Source organism: Balaenoptera borealis (assembly GCF_965194805.1).
Source record: "Balaenoptera borealis genome assembly, chromosome: 1".
Taxonomy (NCBI): Eukaryota; Metazoa; Chordata; class Mammalia; order Artiodactyla; family Balaenopteridae; genus Balaenoptera; species Balaenoptera borealis.
Window position 1 is genome coordinate 94,374,642 of NC_138860.1, and position 26,200 is coordinate 94,400,841.

Consider the following 26,200-nt stretch of genomic DNA (forward strand, 5'->3'; position numbering starts at 1 on the left):
GTTTCTCAAAAGTGGTACTACTGACATATAGGGCCATATAATTCTTTGCCGTGGGGGGTTTTCCTGTGCACTGTAGGATAATCATTAGCCGTATCTCTGATCTATGCCATTAGATGCCAATAGAACCCCTAGTTGTGACAACTAAAACTGTCTTCAGACATTGCCAAGTTACTGTGGGGGTCAAAATCACCCCCAGTTGAAAAAGTCTGATCGAGACCATGGATCCCCAGGGGCTGGAAGTAGGGGAATCAGAACAGCTTCAGAATTGCTTCCCATGTTTTGACTTGTTCAGTTAAGCTGTGAATGTTTAATTAGGTATTAAAACAAAATCGAAGTGTGAGTGCCAGTTTTAAGTGTTACAAGGGAACAGAATGTAAGTGGTAGAAACTGAGTAAATTGATTGACTTTTTAAAAAATTAAAGACTATAATTGAAATATTGACCTAAAGAAAATTAGGTACAGCTCAGCAATTGAATGTTGCTAAAGTGATCCCAACTATCGGAGCTTTTAGAAGATTAAGCCCTACCTGGTTGCTTTTCTGTAAAGTAGGGGCATAGCAGAATATGCAACTGTTGCTTTTGAAAAGTGTAATTTTAAAATGATCTCAGTGAAGAACTGACTTCTCTTAACTGTAGTCTAGTTTTACTAATTTACAATCAAAATGACTAAAGCTTAAGTATACCATGAAGTTAATTATTTAATATTCCTTCTCCCTAGGAGCTCTCTAGCCTCTGCAGATATATGGTTTGATGATATAAGTAGATGCTTATCTTTAAAATCCATGAGGGTAGTTGATACTCTGCTTTTAGAAAAATGGCCTTCTAATGTCTGTCTTAGTTGGTAAATAGTAACACATACAATGAGTGCCCACCAATGACATTGGTGCTTTGGAACATTACAGAGGCAATCATTTGCATAGTTCCTGATGATAATTTTACCGCTATGGACCAGCGACTGTTAAATGTCTCCATTCCCTCCTCCTTTTTGAATGGGAGTTCTGTTAAAATTATTTTGTCCCTTTCTCATATATTGGGTGTTTGGGGGAGGGGAGACAAAGAACTTTTTTTCTTAGTTATAGGTCTTCATGTTGAGAGGAGCTGTACCCCAGGATCCTCATTCACATGCAGACCTGGTGCAGATGACAAGATCCTGGATTTTGAGCCAATGATGTAATGAGATGAGGCTTTGGGAAAGGGATATTAATTGCTATCACCAGAACAGCAAGAGAAGCAAGTGATAGTGAAAAAATTCTGGCCTCATTTTTTAGTAATAATTAAGAATACAATATTTGAACTGCAAGAGTGAAGGGTATGTGGGCTGGTAAGGAGGGAAAGGAGTGGTTGGGAGGGTGCTACATTGAAGGCCCAGAGAGAAATAAACAAAGGAGGAAATTTTACCCCACATTGCTCATGAAGGGTATACTGTGTTTCTATAGCCTTACAACATTGATTGTACAGATAATGCAAAGGGTAGATAAGATTATGCAAAGATTAGATTCCCAAGATGGCATTTGCCCATAAGCATATCAGTAGTGAAATGAGGAAGGTGGTTTATTATTGTGGGAAAAGGTTTATTATTAATGGTAAGACACACTTGGTTTTAAATTTCTATTCTGCCACTTAACTGATGCCACTTACCTTGGGCAAGCTATTTAACACCAGTTGGATAGTATCTTATAATTTTTTGTTTTTGTATATTATTTTGGGAGTATGTCATAAATGTACTTGTTGGAATCCTTAACTTGTCAGTGGCTCACTCTAGTGTGAAAGGAGGTTGGCCTAGAATTATCTCTGACATTAGAGGTCTGAAGGCTATTTAGTAGAAACTGAAGTTTCAGCCCTAATGATTGATAATGACAAATAAAAATGGCCCTTCAGCTACATAATTCCTGCTCCTAGTCTGAAAGGAATTTATGATGTTTTTTTTTTTTAGAATGGAATAGAAAGCAGAAGATTGGCTCTGATTATCTTGCAAGCTAGAAATTCCACTTTGAACAACTAACTTACTGTTTATGCTTGAATCTCTTACTAGTTCACCAGGTCAGAATACCTGGAAGGGCTGATAGGTTTGAGTGCTGCTTCTGAGATACAAACCCAGAATCTAGGTGTAGTTAACATTAAGAAGGCAGCCACTATGAAGTGTCCAATCCTGAGAACCTGTAAAACGACAATGGAGTCCAACCCTGTTAGGAAAATCCCAATTAATTCTATTAGAGAGTAAATCCCAGATCCCTTTTATCCTGGTCATTAGACCTTGGGCTAAAAGGAAGATATTTAACACTTGCTGTGTGTCAGATACTGCTGGGTCATTCCACATAACATTATTTTATTTAATCCTTGTTCTTTCCCTGTGAAATACTTTGTGTTGTCCCCATTTACAATTCCTCAAATGCCCAAATTTTTATTCACCTTTTCAGCTTTTGTATATCCTATACCCTCCATCTGGAATGGTCTTATTCCTACTCTTTGCCTAATAAATCCCTGCTTGTCCTTCAGAGCTCATCTCAGATGTTACTACTCAAGGAAGCCTTCCTTACTCCCAGGTTTGTTTCCTTATTATACACTGTAATAACACACTGTATCTTAATAAGCACAAGAAATTATATGATTAGTCATTTAATATCTGTCATTCATGCTGAAGTATGACTCCATGAGGATGGGAACTGTATCTGTGTCATTTTTCTGGGTTATTTATAGTGCCAAGTATGTGTAGTTTCTTACACACTGGTACTCAGTAAGTAATCGGTGTGTGATAGTGGCAAACGAATGCCATAGTCAGGAGTTGAATGCTTGTGTAATAGAACTTCAAAATTTCTTTCTTTAAATTACACCGTACCCAGAACCCAGCAGGAAGTTTCTTAGTGTTGCCCAAGAGGCTCTTCCTTGACTCTTTCAGTTCTAGATTGGCTATCTAACTATTAAAGTTATTCATTAACCCTAGGTACTGGCTTGGGTGTGGCTCTGAGATAAGGAACTGAAAGTCTTCAGCAAACCTCCCCAGCTGTGTGTGGGTGAGCTCTTCAGAGAAGTCCCACCTTTCTGAGCAGCTGTTTTGAAGACAGGTGGTGGGAAAGGCTCCAGGACTCCACGTCCCACTAAGAAACTTTACAAGAGGGACACATCTGGTTTACCAGTGTTTCTGACTTCCTTCTGAGCTGAAAACTGCTTTGTTTTGTAGAAAAGCAAAACTTGGCCGTAAACACCTAAAATGAAGAGCCCCCGAACTTTTGAGGAGCAAACGGAATGCATTGTAGACTCTCTACTCACAGACTTCTTAGGTCCCACTTGTCAGGTTGCCAACCGGACCCTACGTTGTGCAAACGAACCAGATTCAGGTAAGGCTTCTGGCCTTAGGTGGTAATTGCAGGTCAACAAGAGAATCTGAATGTGCTTGCTTACTTCTTCTTAAGTTTCAAAAGGCAAACTCTAAGCTTTCAGCAATATCTGAAGTCTTTATAGAAGGGAAAGAGATTCTCAGTGAAGGGAGATTTTCTGTCTTCTATTGGTGTTGACAGAATATTGAATGTTTTCTTGGGAGAGAATGATGCCCAAATTGTTTAAAAGTCTAGAGAACTTTCTTCAATGCCCAGATTCCTGGGACTTGCCATCCCTTCAAACATTGTGACGAATGTGACTGTGTTCCCTCTGTTTTAGGAGAGGTCTGCTCTTTTGATGTGGCCATCATTGTTGGTCGCCTTCGGATATTGGGTGACAAGTTCAATGGAGAATTGGAAGCTCCTGCCAGAAACATCATCGCAGAAACCATTCAGGGACAGGTCAAGTTTCTGCTACTTCCTTCTATTGTTTGCTGCTTTTTTTCTGTTTCAGATGTCCTTCTCTTACTACTCCTATATGACTGTGACTAGAAATGTTCTGTGAAAGATTTGGGGGCTTAATGCATCTAAGGAGATACAGCAGGAATTCTTCAACTGCCAATTCTTTAGCAGTTAATCAAAGCCTAGGTGGTATTGAGGTGGAGAGCTTTTGGCATAGGCTGATCAGCCTTCAGATGGTTTCTATTTGTTTTTCATCAGAGCTGTGCTTAATGGCATAGAGCATATATATAGCATTTTATTCTTGGTAAAGCATTTTATTCTTTTATGCACCTGTTTTAATATTTATTTTGCTGGTAGTGGACATCTTTTTTTCCTCAAGGTCCAGCAATAAAATTATATACAGGAAGGATAGGCATTTGACAAATCCGATGCAATGAAGGATAAGCACTTACAGCAGCCCACTAGGGCGCATCTGGCTTTTCATCAGTGTCCTGATTCCTGGACTCTGTATGGGATGTAAATACCATAGGCAACGTTCTAAAAGAGGTTGCTGATTAATATCAATAATGACAGCTAATATTAACTCATCACTTACCATGTGCCAGACAGTATTCTAAATGCTTTACACTTATTATCTCATTTGGTCCTTACACCACTCTATGAGACATTATAGAAACTTATCCACAGTGCAACCTCTCCCATCTGCATGTAACACTGTGAGAGCAAACAGCTAACCCATTTTGTCCACTGCTATATTCACACAACCTAGAACAGAACGTGATATACAATAGGCCCTCAAAAAGTATTTTCTGACTTAGTATCCATTTAAGCAGATAAGGAAACTGAAGAATAGGGAAATAAGTAATTAGATTACTTTGTAAGTGGTGGAGTTAGGATTTGAACCCAGACTGATTCCAGAATCACACTTTTTTTTTAAATTGAGGTAGCATTGCTTTATAACATCACATAAGTTTCATGTGTGCAGCATTATAATTCCACTTTTGTATACACCACAGCATGCTTGCCACCAGAAGTCTAGTTTCTCTCTGTCACCATAAAATTGACCCCCTTTACCCATTTTTCTAAATTAATTAATTAATATTTTATTTTTGGCTGCGTTGGGTCTTCGTTGCTGTACGTGGGCTTTCTCTAGTTGCGGTGAGCGGGGGCTACTCTTCGTGGTGGTGCGCAGGCTTCTCACTGCAGTGGCTTCTCTTTGTTGCGGAGCACGGGCTCTAGGCACGTGGGCTTCAGTAGTTGTGGCTCGCAGGCTCTAGAGCACAGGCTCAGTAGTTGTGGCCCACAGGCTTTGTTGCTCCGTGGCATGTGGGACCTCCCTGGACCAGGGCTCAAACCCGTATCCCCTGCATTGGCAGGCACCACTGTGCCACCAGGGAAGTCCCCCCTTTACCCATTTTGACCACGCCCTACCTCCTGGTCACCACCAATCTATTCTGTGTATCTCTGTGCTGAACCACACCCTTAACCATTACGCTTTATCTTCCTACTGAATGCAGCTCAGGCAGAACTGGACTTATCACACCTAATTGCTTGCACTGAAGCTTTCCTAAGTAGCTGGTAGCTGAATCTACTTTTTCTATTTAATTTAAAAAATTAAAATTAAAATTCTAAAATTCTAAAATTCTTCTAAAATTAATTTAAAAAATTATTTTGGAAACAGCTTCAAACTCACAGAAAAGTTGAATCGTTTGAGAGTAAGTAGCCAACATTGCTGTTCCATCACCCCCTTCAAACAAGGACATCCTCTTTTAGAACCACAATCTAACCATCAAAACCAGGAATTTAGCATTGATACATTATCATCTCATCCTCAGATCCCACTCAGATTTTCTCGGTTGTCCCAACGATGTCACTTTCACTTACAGCTGGCCCTTGAACAACACAGGTTTGAACTGCATGGGTCCACTTATATGCATATTTTTTTTCAATAAATACTACAGTACTACACGATCTGCAGTTGGTTGAATCTGCAGATGTGGAACCGCAGTTATGGAGGGCCAACCATAAAGTTATATGTAGTTTTTCAACTATGCAGGGGATTGTTTCCCCTAACCTCTGAGTTGTTCATGGGTCACCTGCATAGCAGAAGGATCTAGGCCAGAATCAGATATTGCACTTCGTTGTCATGTCTCTTTCATCTCCTTCAATTTGGAATAGTTCCTCAGTCTTTCCTTGATTTTCATGACCTTGACACTTGACGATTATGGGCTAATTATTTTGAAGAATGTCCCTTAACTTGGGTTTGTTTGATGTTTCCTCTTGAATTGATACAGGATATGTACCTTTGGTAGGAATAGCACAGAAGTGTTGCTGTGTTCATATCACTGCATCCTATCAAGTGACGCAGATTTCAATTTGTCCCAGTACTGGTGTTAATTTTAATCACTTAAAATGGTGTCTGCAAGCCTTGTTCACTGTCAAGTTAATCTTTTCACCTTTAATTAGTAAGTGTCTTGTAGGGAGGTACTTTGAAACCACATAAATACCCCATTTCTCACCAAAATTTTAATCTATTCATTTATTTATTTTTTATATCAACGTGGACCCATGAATTCCTACTTTATTCAGTGGGTATAATCTGTTACTATTATTATTTATCTGTATGCTCAAATTGCCCTAGCTTCCACCAGTAGGAGTCCTTTCAACCTGGACTGTGTCTTTTTGGCATGTCCCTATCATTCTCTGAGTACTTCTTTAATTTCTGACAGAAGGTCTTATATTTTCCAAGCCCCAGCCTGAAATTAGCCATTTGCCAGGGAGCTCTAGTTTCTTTTAATGGAGAATGCTATTTGGAAACCAGGATCTAGGTACTCTCACCGTGGATGCCCTTCTCGGATTGTCTGGGTTCTGACACCCTGCTTTGACCACCATGGGTCCCCTACACTACACCACAGTAGACCTTGCTCGGCCCTACCTAATGACTCTTGGATCAAACTTCTGGGGAAGGAGATAGAAAGAGGAAAAGCTAATCTATTTTTTACTTTAGAGTTTCCCAGACTTCAGTCATTAAAGCCATACCTTCAGAATTTGACCAACTCTGCTATGATGTACTTGGTATTTTTCTTTCAAATCATTTTGTTTTTCCTTTAATTATTTTGTTCATCCTGAGCAAATCATGGGTTTGATGGGCTGCTTAGGTTTTTTCTAATACCCATTACAATAAAGTAAAAATATTAAAGTAAGAAAAGTTTATCCATCTACTTCTTTTTTTTTCTGTTCTTTTTTTTTTTAAACATCTTTATTGGAGTATAATTGCTTTACAGTGGTGTGTTAGTTTCTGCTATATAACAAAGTGAATCAGCTATACATATACATATATCCCCATATCTCTTCCCTCTTGCATCTCCCTCCCTCCCACCCTCCCTATCCCACCCCTCTAGATGGTCACAAAGCACCAAGCTGATCTCCCTGTGCTATGCGGCTGCTTCCCACTGGCTATCGGTTTTACATTTGGTAGTATATATATGTCCATGCCACTCTCTCACTTTGTCCCAGCTTACCCTTCCCCCTCCCCGTGTCCTCAAGTCCATTCTCTAGTAGGTCTGCGTCTTTATTCCCGTCCTGCCCCTAGGTTCTTCATGACCATTTTTTTTTCTCTTTTTTTTTTTTTTTAGATTCCATATATATGTGTTAGCGTATGGTATTTGTTTTTCTCTTTCTGACTTACTTTACTCTGTATGACAGACTCTAGGTCCGTCCACCTCACTACAAATAACTCAATTTCATTTCTTTTTATGGCTGAGTAATATTCCATTGTATATATGTGCCACATCTTCTTTACCCATTCATCTGTGGATGGACACTTAGGTTGCTTCCATGTCCTGGCTATTGTAAATAGAGCTGCAGTGAACACTGTGGTACATGATTCTTTTTGAATTATATCCATCTACTTCTTAAGATTACCTTAGATACAACCAATGTGCACTTGCCACTCTTTGAGAAACACTTGCTTTACTGGATTCCTACACCTGCAGCCTACTGTACTTTTTTAGTGATACTCCACTAATAGATCCCATATCTTACCCCAGGCAGGAGCTGTACTTCAGGACACAGTAAAATCTCTCAGCAAGGCCTGGTGTGCCCAGGATTCCAGCTTGGCTTATGAGAGAGCCTTTCTGGCAGTGTCAGTGAAACTTCTTGAATATGTGGTCCGCATGACTCCTGAGATGGCAAGACAGGTGGCTACGCGCATGACAAATATGATCAGTGGGAACACTGCCATCCGAGAGTATATCCAGGGCCAGGGAGGTTGGGTAAGTATTTTGGGGCCCCTGGCTTTGCTAGACATTTGCATTGTTTTTGTACTAATCTCTGGGACTCCAGTCGTGGTTCTTTCCATCAGTTGGAAACCATGCAGGAAAACTGGCCTTCCAACTTTGCTGAAAATGCCGGGATTTTTTTGCCATGGAAAAGGGGAGGAGTCAGAAGCTCAGCCAGCGGGCCTTGGACCCAGAGCCAGGCTGCCTAAAATGTTGACTGCTAACTTTGTCAAGCTAATTTCCGTTTCCTATACATAATCATCTATGAAGTATATTAGTGGTGGAGTTCTAATCTCAAGTCTGACTTTGCTCTACTGGTAAATTTCTGGGTCTTCTTTCCCTAACATCTTTTGAGTGTGTGTTGAGGAAGTTCAGAATCATCTTACTATTATCTAACAAAAAACAATTAGTGACATCTGCTGTAGTGGTAACGGTAGGAGGCATTCTAAGTCCATGCCTTAGTAATCATTAGAACATCTGCTCTCTTAGAGCACTCCCCTTCATTTCCAAGACCAGCAGAAGCCTTAGTAAGAGCTGCCTTCCCTGGAGTTATCTGTGGGTCATTCTGGCTTCTTTAGGGAGTTCCTGAAGACCATTCCTTTGACTGTAGGATATTCATTGTCCTTCCTAGGAAAATCTGGAGAGCTGAAGAAGAGGTGGAGCTGTTTTCCAGCCTGAAAAATTTTGATCTTCTTTGACTGATCGGGTGACTGATCTCTGGCAATTAAAACAGAAACAACCAAATCAAAACCCTCTTTCTCTTGGACAGAACTGAACTTAGCTGAATAACCTGTTTTCTACTGATTGTTAAAGTTAGGAGCAGCTCCCAGAGGTCTATAGAGATTTTATACTTTCTGTTTTTACATGAGTTTTAATGAGGTTTTGTTGAAGTAGAGACCTCCAGACTTAAAATAATGACTTGTTAGTAGTGGAATTCCAGGCAACGGGGCAGGCATTTGCTGGAGATACTGTGGGGAAAAGGGAGCACACAGTAAACCATTCCTTCAGATTTAGTCCTGTCCTCTGGTAAGGATCTTGTCTACTAATTTTGCGGTCTAAAGGGTTTCAGGGAGATCTTTGGTTAGAAAACCTTGTTATTTTAAGTTGAGGATTTTCTTTTAAATTCATAACCTAAATCTCATATTAATTTCACCTGAGCCCAATTATTTTATGTATTTTCAAGGCTGGAAGCAAAAAAATAGCACTTTGTTCATCTGCTCTTCTACTAGGAAGGCCAAAGAGTGATAAAACAGTTGCTGCATTTTTATTGCCACAGGATGCAGGAAGTGCTGGCCCACTTCTGGGACAGTAGGGCCATCCCAGCTTAGATGAGGCTAGCTACATACCACAGTGTTTTTCAAAGTGCAGTTTGCATACCACTTGCATGTGACCTTATACGTTGCTGATTTCTAGGCCCCATCCCCTAGATATTCTGATTCTGTAGGGAAGGGCTGGGGCCTAGGTTCCTAACTTTTTAATCAGATCCACTGGTGATTCTAATGTACACATAAATTTTGAGAACCGTCACTTTAGAGCAAGGGTTGGGAAATTAGAGCCCACAGGCCCAATCAGCCTACCGCTTTTTAAATTTTTTTTTTGTAAAGAAAGTTTTATTGGAATGCAACTACACTCACTTGTTTACATATTATTCATGGCTGTTTTAGCATCGCAGCAGCAGAGTTGAGTAGTTATGGCAGACACCATATAGCCTCTCTTGTAAAGCTTAAAATATTTACTATCTGGCCCTTTAAGTTTGCAGACCCCTGCTCTAAAGCTAAATGAACATTTCTCCTTGAGTAATTTAAACTCTGTTGCAATCCTGATAATTCCAAACAGAACTCTAGATAGGATAAGTCCTTTTTCAGAATTTAGTCTGAGTGTTTGTTAGTTTTTGCGTAGTCCACACTTTCTCTAGAATCTTTGGCAAAAGGAGTTCGGTGACTCCTGAGTATTCGATAGAAGGTATATATTTCCCTGGCCCTGCCGCAAGTGATTGGAGGTAAAGCATATGGTTTCTATGGTCTGTGTATCTCATAACAGTTCTTAATAATCTCATAGATTAGTAGGCAGTCATCAAATAGAGACTTCTTCATCTCTAAGTCCCCAAACCAGACAATTTACCTGAACATCAGGAAGAAAATCACTACTAAAGCATTGCTATATCTATTTTTTTAAGAGAGGCGTTAATGGCTTTGGCTAAAGTTTAACAAAGTTAACCACATCCCCTCCCTTCACCCAGCCAGCCATCTGGCTCCCCTAGATACACAGAAATAAAGCTGTAGTGCTGTTAATGTATTCTGACTTTTTCAAGTTATGCTATTTCCTCTATTCTTCAATAAATCACAATTAGATTAAGTAATCCAGAAATGAGATTTCATGTTTCTCTTTAGAAGAAATTAGCTTTTTTTGCTACCAATTTAAGACACTTGATGTATTCCTCTGTCCCTTACATTACTGTAAACTCAGCATGGTGAGTTTTGTGGTATTTGACCTCTTAGGTGAAATCATTATTTTCACTTTGACTAATGCTGTTCTGTTCATGAAATAAAATTCTTCTCTGTATGCATTTGAACTAATTCTCAGCAAGTGCAATCTAAATTGAATGATATAGAAATAGGGAGCAGATCGGTGGTTGCCAGGGGCAGGGGTTGGGGGGTTGGGGTAGAGGAAACAGATGAAGGTTGTCAAAGGATACAAACTTCCTATGAGATGAAAAGTTCTGGGGATGTAACGTACAGCATGGTGACTATAGTTAACAATACTGTAATGTATATTTAAAAGTCGCTTAGAGAGTAGATTTTTAAAGTTCTCACCATACACACAAATTGTAGCTATGTGAGGTGATGGATATGTTAACTAACTTTGTTATGGTGATCATTTTACTATATATGTATATCAAATCATTACATTGTATACTTTAAACTTACACAATGTTATATAGCTCAATAAAACTGGACAAAAATAAATTGTAGTATTTTTTTTTTCTGGCCATGCCACACAGCTTGTGGGATCTTAGTTCCCCAATCAGGGCTTGAACCCAGGCCACAGCAGTGAAAGCACAGAGTCCTAACCACTGGACCACCAGGGAACTCCCCTATACTGTAGCATCTTGAGATAGAGGATATGGTGCCCCTGGGGAGTATGCCAGGCAAATGGGTAAAGCAGCTCTGGCCTGGGTGTTGTGTTTGTTGTTAGGCCACCCTCTATCCTAGGAATGCTGAAGTGATTTGGGCTGCAAGAAGAAGACACTGTAGCCCAGAGATCAAGAATGCATTTAGGTTGTCTGATTTTAACAACTTAGTTTCACCATAGACAAATCATGTGACATTGGGCAAGTAATCCAATTTCTTTGTGCCTATGTTTCCACAATAGGGTTACTGTGAGGGACAGAAGATACAGTACACTTTGTCAAGGGCTTAGCCCAGTGCCTGGAATATTTTAAGCACTGCTTAAACAATTTGGAGACCCTGTGATTTGGAATTCATAAAGTTCTAGCTTGACCTTTTTCTCTCCATTAACTCTGCCTCCCACAAAAGCAAGCCAATCTTATTTTGCCTTTCACCTCAATGTGAGTGATTCCTACGTCTGACTTATTTTCCTTCTTGCTAAATCCATGTCCACAAACTCTAATTCTTTATTTCTATCAACCTTTCTTATCCCCACACTTTCCCAGATTGCCATCCAACTAGCTCAAATCCTCAGTCATTTTTCCCTTCTCCCGCTCTCCTACTCCCCCAGCTAGTCTTTCTCACGTATTCCTTCCTTTTTGTCCTGACTCTCCCTACAAGAGTTTATGACCACCTGCTTGGACCACTGGTAAAGCCTTCTAGTTGTGCTTTCAATTGATTGTCCTGTTGCAAGCTTGCCCCATTCCAGTCTGTCCCATATATTGCCACCGAATTGGCCAAAGCTGTGATTTCTTTGTCCCTTCTTTTGATTCAGTTTTAGATATGGTATAATTCATTTTGAAATTTTACATGCCACTGAAAGAGATTTTGAGACTTTTAAAAAATGTATCAGAAGGAGGCATTTACTTTTTAAAAACTATCCTTTTCCCAAAGCATTGCTTTGATTACCATTGTCTTAAAATCTTTCAGTGGAACTTTTGAAGATAATTGGATATATTCATTACCTTGATGGTGGCGATGGTGTCGTGACTGTGTACACGTGCCAAAGCTTATCAAACCTACACTTTGAAATGTGTAGTTTATTGTATGTCAATACTACCTCAATAAAGTTGTTTTAAAAAAACAGTGGTTTTCCATTTCCCGTCAAATAGAGCCTGACTTTTCAGCCTGGTATTCAAGATCCCCCAGGGTCTGGCCCCAACTGCCCTTTCTATTGTTATGGCTCTACATTTGTGTAGAGCATTTCTCTCAGGCTCTACGCACATCTTCGAGACCCAACTCAAGGGGGTTTTTCAAGATGGTGGAGGAGTAGAAGGATGTGGAGTTTCTGCCTCTCCACAAATGCATCAAGAACACATCTACAGATGGAACAGTTCTCACAGAGCACCGGCCGAACACCATCAGAAGACCTTGGACACTGGAAAGGACAGGAAAGATCCCCACATAACCAGGTAGGACGACAGAAAAAAGAAGGGAAAAAGAGGAGAGGAAGCAGCATTGAGCCTGTGCCCTTTGGTGGGGAGCTGAGGAGGAGGAGAGGTTCCTGCATCTGGGGAAGCCCCCTCACCAACATGGAAATCAGTTGGGACAGAAGGGGAACATCTGAGACTGTCAGAGGAGGGTGAAATGGCTGGTCTGTGGCAGACAGGACAGGACAGAGTGTGACCTACACAGATGGTCTGTGCCACATCCCTGCGTGCCCCAGACTGGGACGTGTGTCTGCCGGTGTGCACAAGGGCTGGGAGCTGGAATGTGGGGATTGGAGAGCAAACCCAGGGAGAAGACTGCTGTCGGCTGTGAGGAGACAGCCTGAGGGGACGGGAGGGAGGCAATCACAAGTGGGAATGCTTATGGAGGAAACCTGGACCGCCACAGAAGCCAGGTACCACTGTTGAGTGACACGCAGGGGGTGGAGCTGCCATTACAGCCTCTCTCTCCCCATGCGCCACCCCCTGCCCTCCCAAGTGCTAGGAAAGGTCCCCACCGAGGCTGCACACACACACCTGCCGCCAGGTGCTAGGAAAAGCCCCTACTGTGGTTGGCTTTCTCGTGCCTGCCCCCGGGCACTAGGAAGGGCCTCCACCAGGGCTGATCCTCTCACAATGGCCACTGAGTGCTGGGAAAGGCTCCTACTAGGGCCAGATCTCTCATGCCCATGGCCACTGGCTTCCCCAGGCACCTCCTCACTGACAGGACTGGATCTCTCATGGCTGCCAACCCCCAGACCCCTGTGCACCTGTCACCGCCGGGGCTCCCACAACCCCAGCAGCCATGCCACCTCTACATGTCGTCGTCACCAGGGCAGGCCCGAGTGCTCCAGGGCAGCTTTGGGAGCAGACCCCTGTGGGTGGCGCATGTGCAGAGCTGGGACTAAAACCACAGCTGAGCCCAAGGGACGGGGCAACTAAGGAAGAGGAATGAAAATCTTTACATGCAGCTGCACAAGTCACAGATTAAATCCCTGCAATCAGCTTGGTAAACCCTGCACATATGGAATATCTGAATGGACAGTGAGTGTTCCCACAACTGACACTGGGGGCAAATACAAGCAACCGTTGGACCAGGTCAGAGTCTGAACTACCGCCACAGTGCCCAGAGTGGGTCCAGAGACCTACCCAGAGGTACTGGAGGCCTCCTGGGGAGGTGGAGGTGGGCTGTGACTCACGGTGGGGGCAAGGCCACTGACAGCTGAGACTCCAGGAAAATATTATTATTACTATTTTTTTAAATGTTTTGTTCTGTTTTAAAAAATTATTATTTTATTTTTTATTAAAATTTTTTAAAATATATTTTTATATTTTTACTTTGCTTTTTTGGTGTTTTCTGTTTTTTCCTTGTTATGTTGTGTTTTTAATCTTTTTTTTATCATTTTTGTGTTTGTTTTATGTTTTCTTTGCTTTTTTTTTTTAGTGTGCATTTGCTTTTGTTTTGTTTCTTGTTTTTTGTTTTTGTTAGTTTTGTTTTTAATTGTTTGATCTCTTTTTTTGGGTTCTCTTATTTGTCTGGTTGTTCTCTTGTTTTTTGTTTTCTTTGTTTTTGTTTTTGTTTCTTTTTTTTGTATGTGTGTGTGTTTCTAGTTTTTGTTTTTGTTTGTTTTGCTTTTACCATTTGTCTTGGGTTTTATTTGTTCCTTTGTTTTCTATTTTTTAACTGTTGTTGTTACTGTCTGTTTGTTTTTGTCTTTACTATTTGTCTTGGGTTTTGTTAGTCTGTTTTCTTCCCCCTGCCTTATTTTATTTATTTTTTTGCCATGCAGCTTGCAGCATCTTGGTTCCCCAGCCAGGGGTTGGGCCTGAGCATCTGGGGTGGGAGCACCGAGTCCAGGACTCTGGACTGCCAGAGAATTCCTGGCCCCAGGGAATACTAATCAGCAACAGCTCTCCAGGAAGTCTCCATCTCAACTCCAAGACCTGTACCCACCTAACTGCCTGCAGGCTCCAGTGTTGGATGCCTCATGCCAAACAACAAGCAAGACAGGAACACAAACCCACCCATCAGCAGACAGGCCTAAAGTCATATTAAGCTCACAGACCCACCAAAACACACCACCTGACGTGGCCCTGCCCATCAGAAGGACAAGATCCAGCTCCATCCACCAGAGCACAGGCACCAGTCCCTCCCACCAGGAAGCCTACACAAGCCACTGGACCAACCTCACCCACCAGGGGGCAGACACCAGAAGCAAGAGGAACAATGACATTGAAGCCTGTGGAAAGGAGACATCAAAAACAGTAAGTTAGACAAAATGAGAAGACAGAGAAATATGTTGCAGACGAAGGAGCAAGGTAAAAACCCACAAGACCAAATAAATGAAGAGGAAATAGGCAGTCTACCTGAAAAAGAATTCAGAGTAATGGTAATAAAGATGATCCAGGATCTCGGAAATAGAATGGAGGCAGAGATCGAGAAAATACAAGAAATGTTGAACAAGGACCTAGAAGGACTAAAGAGCAAACAAACAGTGATGAACAACACAATAACTGAAATTAAAAATACAGTGGAAGGAATCAATACCAGAATAACTGAGGCAGAAGAACGGATAAGTGAACTGGAAGATAGAATAGTGGAAATAACTGCCATGGAACAGAATGAAGAAAAAAGAATGAAAAGAAATGAAGACAATCTCAGAGACCTGTCTCTGAGATTATAGTCAAAAACTTCCCTAACATGGGAAAGGAAATAGCCACCCAAGTCCAGGAAGCACAGAGAGTCCCATACAAGTTAAACCCAAGGAGAAACATGCTGAGACACATATTAATTCAACTAACAAAAATTAAATACAAAGAAAAAATATTAAAAACAGCAAGGGAAAAGCGCAAATAACATACAAGGGAATCCCCATAAGGTAATGAGCCGATTTTTCACCAGAAACTCTGCAGGCCAGAGTACAGTGGCAGGATATATTTAAAGTGATGAAAGGCAAAAACCTACAACCAAGATTACTCTACCCAGCAAGGATCTAATTCAGATTCAACAGGGAAATCAAAAGCTTTACAGACAAGCAAAACCTAAGAGAATTCAGCACCACCAAACCAGCTTTACAACAAAGGCTAAAGGAACTTATCTAGGCGGGAAACACAAGAGAAGGAAAAAGATCTACAAAAACAAACCCAAAACAATTAAGAAGATGATAATAGGAACATACATATTGAAAATTACCTTAAATGTAAATGGATTAAATGCTCCAACCAAAAGACACAGACTGGCTGAATGGATACAAAAACAAGACCCGTATATAAGCTGTCTACAAGAGACCGACTTCAGACCTAGGGATACATACGGACTGAAAGTGAGGGGATAGAAAAAGATATTCCATGCAAATGGAAATCAAAAGAAAGCTGGAGTAGCAATTCTCATATCAGACAAAATAGACTTTAAAATAAAGACTATTACAAGAGACAAAGAAGGACACTACATAATGATCAAGGGATCAATCCAAGAAGAAGATATAACAATTGTAAATATTATGCAACCGACATAGGAGCACCTCAATACATAAGGCAAATGCTAACAGCCATAAAAGGGGAAATCGACAGTAACACAATCAGAGTAGGGGACTTTAACACCCCACTTTCACCAATGAACAGATCATCCAAAATGAAAATAAATAAGGAAACACAAGCTTTAAATAACACATTAAACAAGATGGACTTCACTAATATTTATAGGACATGCCATCCAAAAACAGCAGAATACACTTTCTTAAGTGCATACAGAACATTCTTCAGGGTAGATCACATCTTCTGTCACAAATCAAGCCTTGGTAAACTTAAGAAAACTGAAGTCATATCAAGCATATTTTCTGACCACAACACCAGGAGATTAGAAATCAATTACAGGAAAAAAAAAAACTGTAAAAAACACAATCACATGGAGGCTAAACAATATGCTACTTAATAACCAAGAGATCACTGAAGAAATCAAAGAGGAAATAAAAAAATACCTAGAAACAAATGACAATGAAAACACGACGACCCAAAACCTATGGGATGAAGCAAAAGCAGTTCTAAGAGGGAAGTTTATAGCAATATAATCCTACCTCAAGAAATAAGAAAAATCTCAAATAAACAACCTAACCTTACACCTAAAGCAACGAGAGAAAGAAGAACAACAACAAAAAAAAGTTAGTAGGAGGAAAGAAATCATAAACATCAGAGCAGAAATAAATGAAATAGAAACGAAGAAAACAATAGTAAAGGTCAATATAACTAAAAGCTGGTTCTTTGAGAAGATAAACAAAATTGATAAACCTTTAGCCAGACTCATCAGGAAAAAAAGGAAGAGGACTCAAATCAATAAAATTAGAAATGAAAAAGGAGAAGTTACAACTGACAACACAGAAATACAAAGGATCATAAGAGAATACTATCAGCAACTATATGCCAATAAAATGGACAACCTGGAAGAAATAGACAAATTCTTAGAAAAGTACAACCTTCCAAGACTGAACCAGGAAGAAATAGAAAATATAAACAGACCAATCACAAGTAATGCAATTGAAACTGATTAAAAATCTTCCAGCAGGGACTTCCCTGGTGATGCAGTGGTTGAGAATTCACCTGCCAATTCAGGGGACACGGGTTCAGTCCCTGGGCTGGGAAGTTCCCACATGCCGTGGAGCAACTAAGCCCTTAACAGCCCGTGGAGCCTGTTCCTAGAGCCCGTGTGCCACAACTACTGAGCCCGCGAGCCACAACTACTGAAGCCCATGTGCCTTAGAGCCCTTGCACCACAACTACTGAGCCCACACACTGCAACTACTGAAGCCTGCATGCTCTAGGGCCCACATGTCACAACTACTGAGCCTGCATGCTACAACTACTGAAGCCGGCACACCTAGAGCCCGTGCTTGCAACAAGATAAGCCACCGTAATGAGAAACCTGCACACCACAACGAAGAGTAGCCTCGCTCGCCGCAACTAGAGAAAGCCTGCGCACAGAAATGAAGACCCAATGCAGCCAAAAATAAGAAAACAAACAAAAAAACAGAGAGTTGAGTCCTTTAAAAAAAAAATCTTCCAACAATCAAAAGTCCAGGCCCAGACAGCTTCACAGGCATAGTCTATCAAACATTTAGAGAAGAGCTAACATGTATCCTTCTCAAGCTCTTCCAAAAAATTGCAGAGAGAGGAACACTCCCAAACTCATTCTATGAGGTCACCATCACCCTGATACAAAAACCAGACAAAGATATCACAAAAAAAGGAAATCACAGACCAATATCACTGATGAACATAGACGCAAAAATCCTCAATGAAATACTAGCAAACCAAATCCAGCAACACATTAAAAACATCATACACCATGATCAAGTGGGATTTATCCCAGGGATGCAAGGATTCTTCAATATATGCAAATCAATCAATGTGAGACACCATATTAACAAATTGAAGAATAAAAACCACATGATCAGACTTCCCTGGTGGCACAGTGGTTAAGAATCCACCTGCCGGGCTTCCCTGGTGGCGCAGTGGTTGGGAATCCGCCTGCCAATGCAGGGGACACGGGTTCGAGCCCTGGTCTGGGAGGATCCCACATGCCGCGGAGCAACTAAGCCTGTGAGCCACAACTACTGAGCTTGCGCGTCTGGAGCCTGTGCTCTGCAACAAGAGAGGCCGCGACAGTGATAGGCCCGCGCACCGCGATGAAGAGTGGCCCCCGCTCGCCGCAACTGGAGAGGGCCCTCACACAGAAACGAAGACACAACACAGCCAAAAATAAATAAATAAATAAATTTATAAAAAAAAAAAAAAAAAAAAAAAAAGAATCCACCTGCCAATGCAGGGGACACAGGTTCGAGCCCTGTCAGAAGATCCCACATGCTGCAGAGCAACTAAGCCCGTGCACCACAACTACTAAGCCTGTGCTCTACAGCCTGTGAGCCACAACTACTGAACCCACGTGCCACAGCTACTAAAGCCCGTGTGCCTAGAGCCTGTGCTCAACAACAAGAGAAGCCACCACAATGAGAAGCCTGTGCATCACAACAAAGAGTAGCCCCTGCTCGCTGCAATTAGAGAAAGCCCGCACGCAGCAACAAAGATGCAATGCAACCAAAAATAAGTAAATTAAAGAAAAAAAACCACATGATCATCCCAATAGATGCAGAGAAAGCTTTTGACAAAATTCAACACCCATTTATGATAAAAACTCTCCAGAAAGTGGGCATAGAGGGAACCTACCTCACCATAATAAAGGCCATATATGACAAACCAACAGCAAACTTTATTCTCAATGGTGAAAAACTGAAAGCATTTCCTCTAAGATCAGGAACAAGACAAGGGTGTCCACTCTCACCACTATTATTCAACACAGTCTTGGAAGTCTTAGCCACAGCAATCAGAGAAGAAAAAGAAATAAAAAGAATCCAAATCGGAAAAGAAGAAGTAAAACTGTCACTCTTTGCAGATGACATGAAACTATACACAGAAAATCCTAAATATGCCACCAGAAAACTACTGGAGCCAATCAATGAATTTAGTAAAGCCGCAGGATACAAAATTAATCACAGAAACCTCTTGCATTCCTATACACTAACAATGAAAGATCAGAAAGAGAAATTAAGGAAACAATCCCATTTACCATTGCAACAAAAAAGAATAAAATACCTAGGAATAAACCTATCTAAGGAGGCAAAATACCTGTACGCAGAAAACTGTAAGATGCTGATGAAAGAAATCAAAGATGACACAAAGAGATGGAGAGATATACCATGTTCTTGGATTGGAAGAATCAGTATTGTGAAAATGACTGTACTACCCAAAGCAATCTACAGATTCAATGCAATCCCTATCAAGCTACCAATGACATTTTTCACATAACTAGAACAGAAAATTTTACAATTTGTTTAGAAGCACAAAAGACCCCGAATAGCCTAAGCAATCTTGAGAAAGAAAAATCGAGCTGGAAGAATCAGGCTCCCTGACTTCAGACTATACTACAAAGCTACAGTAATCAAGACAATATGGTAGTGGCACAAAAACAGAAATATAGATCAATGGAACAGGATAGAAAGCCCAGAGATAAACCCACACACATATGGTCACCTAATCTATGACAAAAGAGGCAAGAATATACAATGAGGAAGAGACAGCCTCTTCAATAAGTGGTGCTGGGAAAACTGGACAGCTACATGTAAAAGAATGAAATTAGAACACTCTCTAACACCATTCAGAAAAATAAACTCAAAATGGATTAAAGACCTGAATGTAAGGCCAGACACTATAAAACTCTTAGAGGAAAACATAGGCAGAACACTCTTTGACATAAATCACCACAGGATCTTTTTGGACCCACCTCTTAGAGTAATTAAAATAAAAACAAAAATTAACAAATGGGACCTAATGAAACTTAAAAGCTTTTGCACAGCAAATGAAACGTAAACAAGACAAAAAGACAGCCCTCAGAATGGGAGAAAATATTTGCAAATGAAGCAATGGACAAAGGATTAATCTCCAAAATATACAAACAGCTCACACAGCTCAATATCAGAAAAACAAACAACCCAATCAAAAAATGGGCAGAAGACCCAAATAGACTTTTCTCCAAAGAAGACCTACAGATGGCCAACAAACCCATGAAACGATGCTCAACATCACTAATTATTAGAGAAATTCAAATCGAAACTACCATGAAGTATCACCTCACACCAGTCAGAATGGCCATCATTTAAAAATCTACAAACAGTAAATGCTGGAGAGGGTGTGGAGAAAAGGGAACTCTCTTGCACTGTTGGTGGAAATGTAAATTGATACAGCCACTATAGAGAACAGTATGGAGCTTCCTTAAAAAATTAAAAATAGAACTACCATGTGACCCAGCAATCCCACTACTGGGCCTATACCCAGAGAAAACCATAATTCAAAAAAACACATGTACCCCAGTGTTTACTGCAGCACTATTTACAATAGCCAGGACACGGAAGCAAGCTAAATGTCCATTAACAGGAATGGATAAAGAAGATGTGGTACATCACATTGTATGGAATATTACTCAGCCATAAAAAGGAATGAAACTGGGTCATTGGTAGAGACGTGGATGGACCTAGAGACTGTCATACAGAGTGAAGTAAGTCAGAAAGAGAAAAACAAATGTTGTGTATTAACGCATATATGTGGAATCTAGAAAAATGGTACAGATGATCTTATTTGCAAAACAGAAACAGAGACACAGACAGAGAACAAGTATGGACACCAAGGGGGGAAGGGAGGGGGTGAAATGAATTGGGAGATTGGAGTTGACATATATACACTATTGATATTATGTATAAAATAGATAACTAATGAGAACCTACTGTATAGCTCAGGGAACTCTACTCAGTGCTCTGTGGTGACCTAAATGTGAAGGAAATCCATAAAAGAGGGGATATATGTATACGTACAGCTGATTCATTTTGCTTTACAGTAGAAACTAACACAACATTGTAAAGCAACTATGCTCTAATGCAAATTAATTAAAAAAAACAAAACAAAAAACAAACAAAAAACAAAAGTGGAGTGGAGCTTTAGTGAATAGCTTCTTTCAACACTCACATTTTGTTACAAACTTAAACTGTGTTTCCTACTTTAGCATTCTAATCATTCCATGAGATGAGTCCTTTTATATTTTGTTTGGGGAAAAATAAATTAAAATTTTAAAGTGTAAAGAAAAAAGGCATAGGGATTAAAAAGAAAGCAAAATACATGGAAATACAGTTATTGAAATATTTTTAAATATTTGTGATATAAAAATATATAGAATTCCCTATTAATAAATAAATATTAAACCTAAAAAAATAGAAAAAGACCCAACTCAAATGTCACTTCCTCCATGAAGACTATCCAGATAATCCAAGTAAGGAGTGATTTTGCCTTCTCATTTTTTTGTTTTTGTGATTCTGACCCTGACCCTGACTGCCTTCTCATAATTTTGGTTGCACCACATTTATGGTCTTATCACAAATGGTCTTCAATTATAGTTTCTTGTATACTTACCTTCCCTGCTAGAATAAAGGATCCTTGAATGAGGACAATTTGTTGTTCACTACTGTAGCTCCCCTCTTCCCCATTCTCTTGCATGTATACAGACCTCATAAATATTCATTAAATGAACAAATGAAAGAAAACTAAATAAGCAATCAAATGAAAGATGAGACTTCAGGTTTGATTATATTTTGAACAAGATGCCAAGCCTCACTAAGAGCTCCAACTCTCTATTTAAAAAAAAAAAAAAAAAAAAAAAAGGTAAATTGCTTCAATTGCAAGTATCAGTTGACCTTTGCCTCTTGAGGACTGTTTCTGAAACCAAAGGCAGAGTGTGATTCCCTGTGTGGTATGCGAGAAGCTGACTACGAAGCTCACGACGGGTGGATTGAAGAGCATGATGAGGTCTCAGAATGCTGTAGTGACAAGAAGCCGACTGGAAAACGGGTAGGGGATTTTCCTGTTGTGGATGATGTGAAAACATGAGCAAAGCAAACAAGCTGTGTTAGAAGTGTTTTATAAGCCTCCTCTGTGTCCATTTCTAAAAGGACAAGCAGTCGATTCTGGAGATAAAGGAGGTCATTTTTTCCCGGCCATTGCAGCCCTTTGGGGATGGACCCTGCTTCAGTAATAGCGCCATTCCTTTTATAATAATAACCCTGCTGCTTGGGCAGCAGCATTCAGGGAAGTACTGTTTGCCAGGTTCCTAGTCCTCCTCGTAGGAAAGGACCATCTGCTCCTGGCATAGCAAAGGTGCCCAGCCAGAGATGAGCAGAGACTGTGCCAGGCGGGAGACCTGGAGTAACTGATGGAGTGAGTCAGAGTGGATCTCACACCAAGGCCTAACCACAATAGTTATTTATCACAGTAGAGCTATTTTAGGTATGCTCACAACCATGTGAAGCACCATGGGTTACACAAATGTATAGAAGACACTATCATTGCCCTGGATAAGCTTAAAACTATGGGGGGCATTTTATATGCTGTCTTTTGAATAAATTCCTCTTTTATATAAACTTATGGGAGACAATGAACATGTGAAGAAACTAAGAACACTTCTATAGCTGAATATAAATATTTATATTGAAGGGATTCAGGTCATAGTGAGATGGAGTTAGGGGCAGGATTTTTGAAGAAAAGAGTAACTAGCTTTTATGGCTTTATCCTGGTGAAAATTGGGGAAATGACGAGAAGTGGCCAAAGAAAAAAGTTCTTAAGAACTTTTATCCAGCCTTAGTTACCAGGAGAGACTAGATTGGAAGGTACATAGATAGGAAGATGACTAAGAGCTTATCGCTGCACGAATCCAGCTGTGAAATGGGGATGGTGGTTAACATGGGAACGGAAAATACAGGTTGAATTTGAGAGTCATTGAAGAGAAAGGACCAAGAGACCTTGGTAACCAAGAGGATGCTTACAAAGCACTGACTGTTTCACGGATAATACACAAAGGCCACATTAAATCAATGACCATGGGATGTAGGGGAAGGCAGGAGTAGTGAAACTAAAGCAAAGATTGGTAAGTGGCTTTCCAAGGGTGAAACGTGCCTCTGCAGGAAGAAGGATGTTCTGAGAAAATTGAATGTCGTTCCTATTAACTAGTTTATCTTGTCCTAATAACCCCCCCGCCTTCTTTTTGGTTAAATATTTTTTTGTCATCTGACTCCCAACCTCCATGACACTGATCTTTCCTCTTAAACTGGCACATTCCCCTCTTGCTGGAACAGGTGACAGTGTAATCAGAACTCCTCCCCGCTGTCATCTTCCTCCTGAACAAACACCATAGCCAGACGAGGAAGCAGTGAGATGTTCCTTCCTCACTCCTCTTCAGGTACTACAGTTTTACTTTCCACTAGAACTTACCCTTGATGGTTCTGATAAAGTGTTTATGAGTCTTTTACTGCATGGAATTGTTGTGTTCACTTAGGGTTTATGTCAGACTGGTTTAAATGGTTCACTGTAAATTCTTCAATTCTTTTAGGTTTTTGCTAGTCTTTGCTGAATGACTTGTTTCCCTTCCCCAGCTCTTGATCTTCCCACAAGATACAAATGAGTCAACAGAATCTTCATCAAAAAGAATTATGCTCCTATTGTCCTCCAGTATCTGTAGAAAGAAGTGTGAAAAATTAAGTGGTAATTAAACATAAAACAAGTGTTTTGTTTTCACCTTCAGTTTGTTTTTTGCTTGCTTGAGTGGTCTGCTCAGGAAATGGCCTTTCAGCTAAGTGGGTTTTTGAGGTTTGGTTATTTCACGGTATTTCTATATCTTCTTGATTTTAGAGTGCAACAGAATCCTAAGCATTGCTGCTTGCTTTTAAAGAAGATCTGCAGTTCTGCTAAGACACTATTTTCAGATCCTCATATGTTGGATCTCAGCAAGTTTTTCTTTCTTACCTAATATCTAGCTCCATCTTATCCCTCCCTAATTTGAGAATAAACTTAGAGAGAGATTGTTCTGAAATATAGGCTTGAGGAAAGTAGATTTAAATTTTATTTTATTAGCTGTCTTTTTGTTTATTCACTAGTAAAGTTCTTGTTTTGATGGAAGTGAAGACACTCTAAGATGACAGAGAGATTATGAAACTGTATGTCTTTTAGTTGTCCAAATATAGAAAATCACTTTCCTTTTAGGGTTATGCTTTGCTACTTTGCAAATAAGCAAATAAGTTTGGAATATTTTAATTTTTATCAGTAATTAAGTCTATATCTTAGTTCTGAGATGCTTTATAAACTGGTTAAGAGTGTTTTTCACCATGTTCTGGCTTGTTCATTATTGTATATGCAGCCCCTAACATAGTACTTAGCATTCAGCGGGTACTCAATAAATTTGTTGAACAAATTAATGGATTATTGTAGGGTTTTTTCTAATTAAAAATGGCATGATAATTTTAAAAGAAGAACTTTAAAAAAATCCTTAATCCCAACACTTCTGCAATTGCTTCCTTTTTGCATCTTTTAGTCTTCATTTAACCATGTGCATACTTTTACATGGTTTTGGTTATTGTGAACTTGAAACTTTGTCTTTAAAATTTTTTTCCCATATTTTACGTTTTTAAAAAGCCAAATTAAATTGCATTATTTAGAGCAGCAAGAAATTCTCCTAAATTTAATGATAGGAATAGCTTGAGAACTACTATTCTACTCTCATCAAATATTGTTGAGGATATGGTTCATTTTAATTTATTATGTGGATCAGGATTGAAATTCTTCATTGGCTTCACACTGCCTATAAGCAAGATACCTCAGTGACCTTTCCTTCCCTGTGGTAAGGTTCAAAAAAGTAGATGCAGCCAAAGAGTGTCCAGAATCATTTCCTAAAGGAAGATTGAATAATGTTGCAAAACAGAAAGGATTGCTAATAGCAAGTAGAGGAAGTTCTAACAGCACATTTCCAAATTTTCTTCATGACTATCTCAGACTAATTTTGTTCTCATATTTATTAAACTTCTGTCCTCGAACAGAGATGTTATGCTGATTTTTGTCTCGTTCTCACACCAAATGAGACATGCTTGGGTAGGTTTGTACCCATTGAGGAGGGAACTTATGCAAGCTATTTGGAAGCTTTTTCTAGAAGAGCCTCCCTATCAGGGCCCAAATGCTACATGCACAGTGTGGCTTCCAGAAACAATGGCCTTTCCTGAGGCTTTGGTTGAAGAGTAGAAATATCTTCTCTAGAAATAGTTCTTCAGGCTTTCTGCCCTAAAAGGTGTATTGTTGCCAGCAAGGTGGTTGATTTTACTCTTTTTCTGTTCCTCCATATTTTACTAGCATTACATACAGGGGATTTTATGCCAGATTCCTGGTCAGGTGCTCTTCATGGGGGCCACCGTGCCCCTGGATCCCATATAGACCAAGTGCTCTCAGTCTTTATATCCAGAACCCAAATGAAGCTCAAAAACTACTGGAAGGTGGGGGTGGGGTCCTGAAATCAGCAACACTTCCCTTAATGGAGGCGAGCACTTCCCCAGCTCTGGGAGAAACCCAGACTCTCAGAAGCAGCTGACTTTTCTTCATCCAAAAGAGAGTTAGGTCTATATGGCAGAATCAAAAGTTCTAAATAAAAATGGCTTCTCTGATGAACAGAAGTTTGCCACCGATCACACTGACAAGAAACCTTTTAGAAGATGTCTTGCGCTTCCCTGGTGGCGCAGTGGTTGAGAATCTGCCTGCCAATGCAGGGGACACGGATTCGAGCCCTGGTCTGGGAAGATCCCACATGCCGCGGAGCAACTGGGCCCGTGAGCCACAATTACTGAGCCTGCGCGTCTGGAGCCTGTGCTCCGCAACGGGAGAGGCCATGATGGTGAGAGGCCCGCGCACCGCGATGAAGAGTGGCCCCCGCTTGCCGCAACTAGAGAAAGCCCTCGCACAGAAACGAGGACCCAACACAGCCATTAAAAAAAAAAAAAGAATAGCAGTGTTTAAAAAAAAAAAAAAAAAAAAAAGGAGATGTCTTAACTCCAAACAGTGTCTCCAAACTGGGTCTAAATGAACTTTTACAGGGTTCATTTGGGACATGAGGAAACAGAAGGTGTCAACAGGGCCTTTGTGCTTATT

General features: G+C 40.3%; 1 protein-coding gene and 1 long non-coding RNA gene across 3 annotated transcripts; one reads left to right on the plus strand and one right to left on the minus strand.

Annotated features, from left to right (window-relative positions):
* Window positions 1-14: 14 nt before the first annotated feature.
* On the plus strand, window positions 15-11,021 carry BCL2L15 (BCL2 like 15). 2 transcript variants are annotated; one of them, XM_082380434.1, is made up of 4 exons: window positions 15-3,334; window positions 3,654-3,775; window positions 7,825-8,049; window positions 8,687-11,021. In XM_082380434.1, exons 1-4 carry the CDS (start codon window positions 3,208-3,210, stop codon window positions 8,702-8,704), a joined length of 492 nt encoding a protein of 163 aa, XP_082236560.1. In that variant the 5' UTR covers window positions 15-3,207; the 3' UTR covers window positions 8,705-11,021. The 2 variants fall into 2 exon arrangements, with proteins under 2 accessions (XP_082236560.1, XP_082236559.1); XM_082380433.1 differs by having other exon boundaries at window positions 7,825-11,021.
* Window positions 11,022-13,486: 2,465 nt separating this feature from the next.
* On the minus strand, window positions 13,487-26,182 carry LOC309623656. Its single transcript, XR_014241441.1, has 3 exons — window positions 26,103-26,182; window positions 18,456-25,777; window positions 13,487-18,129 (listed from the first exon to the last, which is right to left on the minus strand). It is a non-coding gene; the product is annotated as an uncharacterized lncRNA (long non-coding RNA).
* Window positions 26,183-26,200: the final 18 nt, after the last annotated feature.

Bases quoted from the DNA above. Each gene is read 5' to 3' on its own strand.
- BCL2L15 (XM_082380433.1), top strand. From the start codon at position 3,208: ATGAAGAGCCCCCGAACTTTTGAGGAGCAAACGGAATGCATTGTAGAC. The intron at 3,335-3,653 runs GTAAGGCTTCTG...CCTCTGTTTTAG, and splicing joins TGCAAACGAACCAGATTCAG to GAGAGGTCTGCTCTTTTGAT. The intron at 3,776-7,824 runs GTCAAGTTTCTG...ATCTTACCCCAG, and splicing joins CAGAAACCATTCAGGGACAG to GCAGGAGCTGTACTTCAGGA.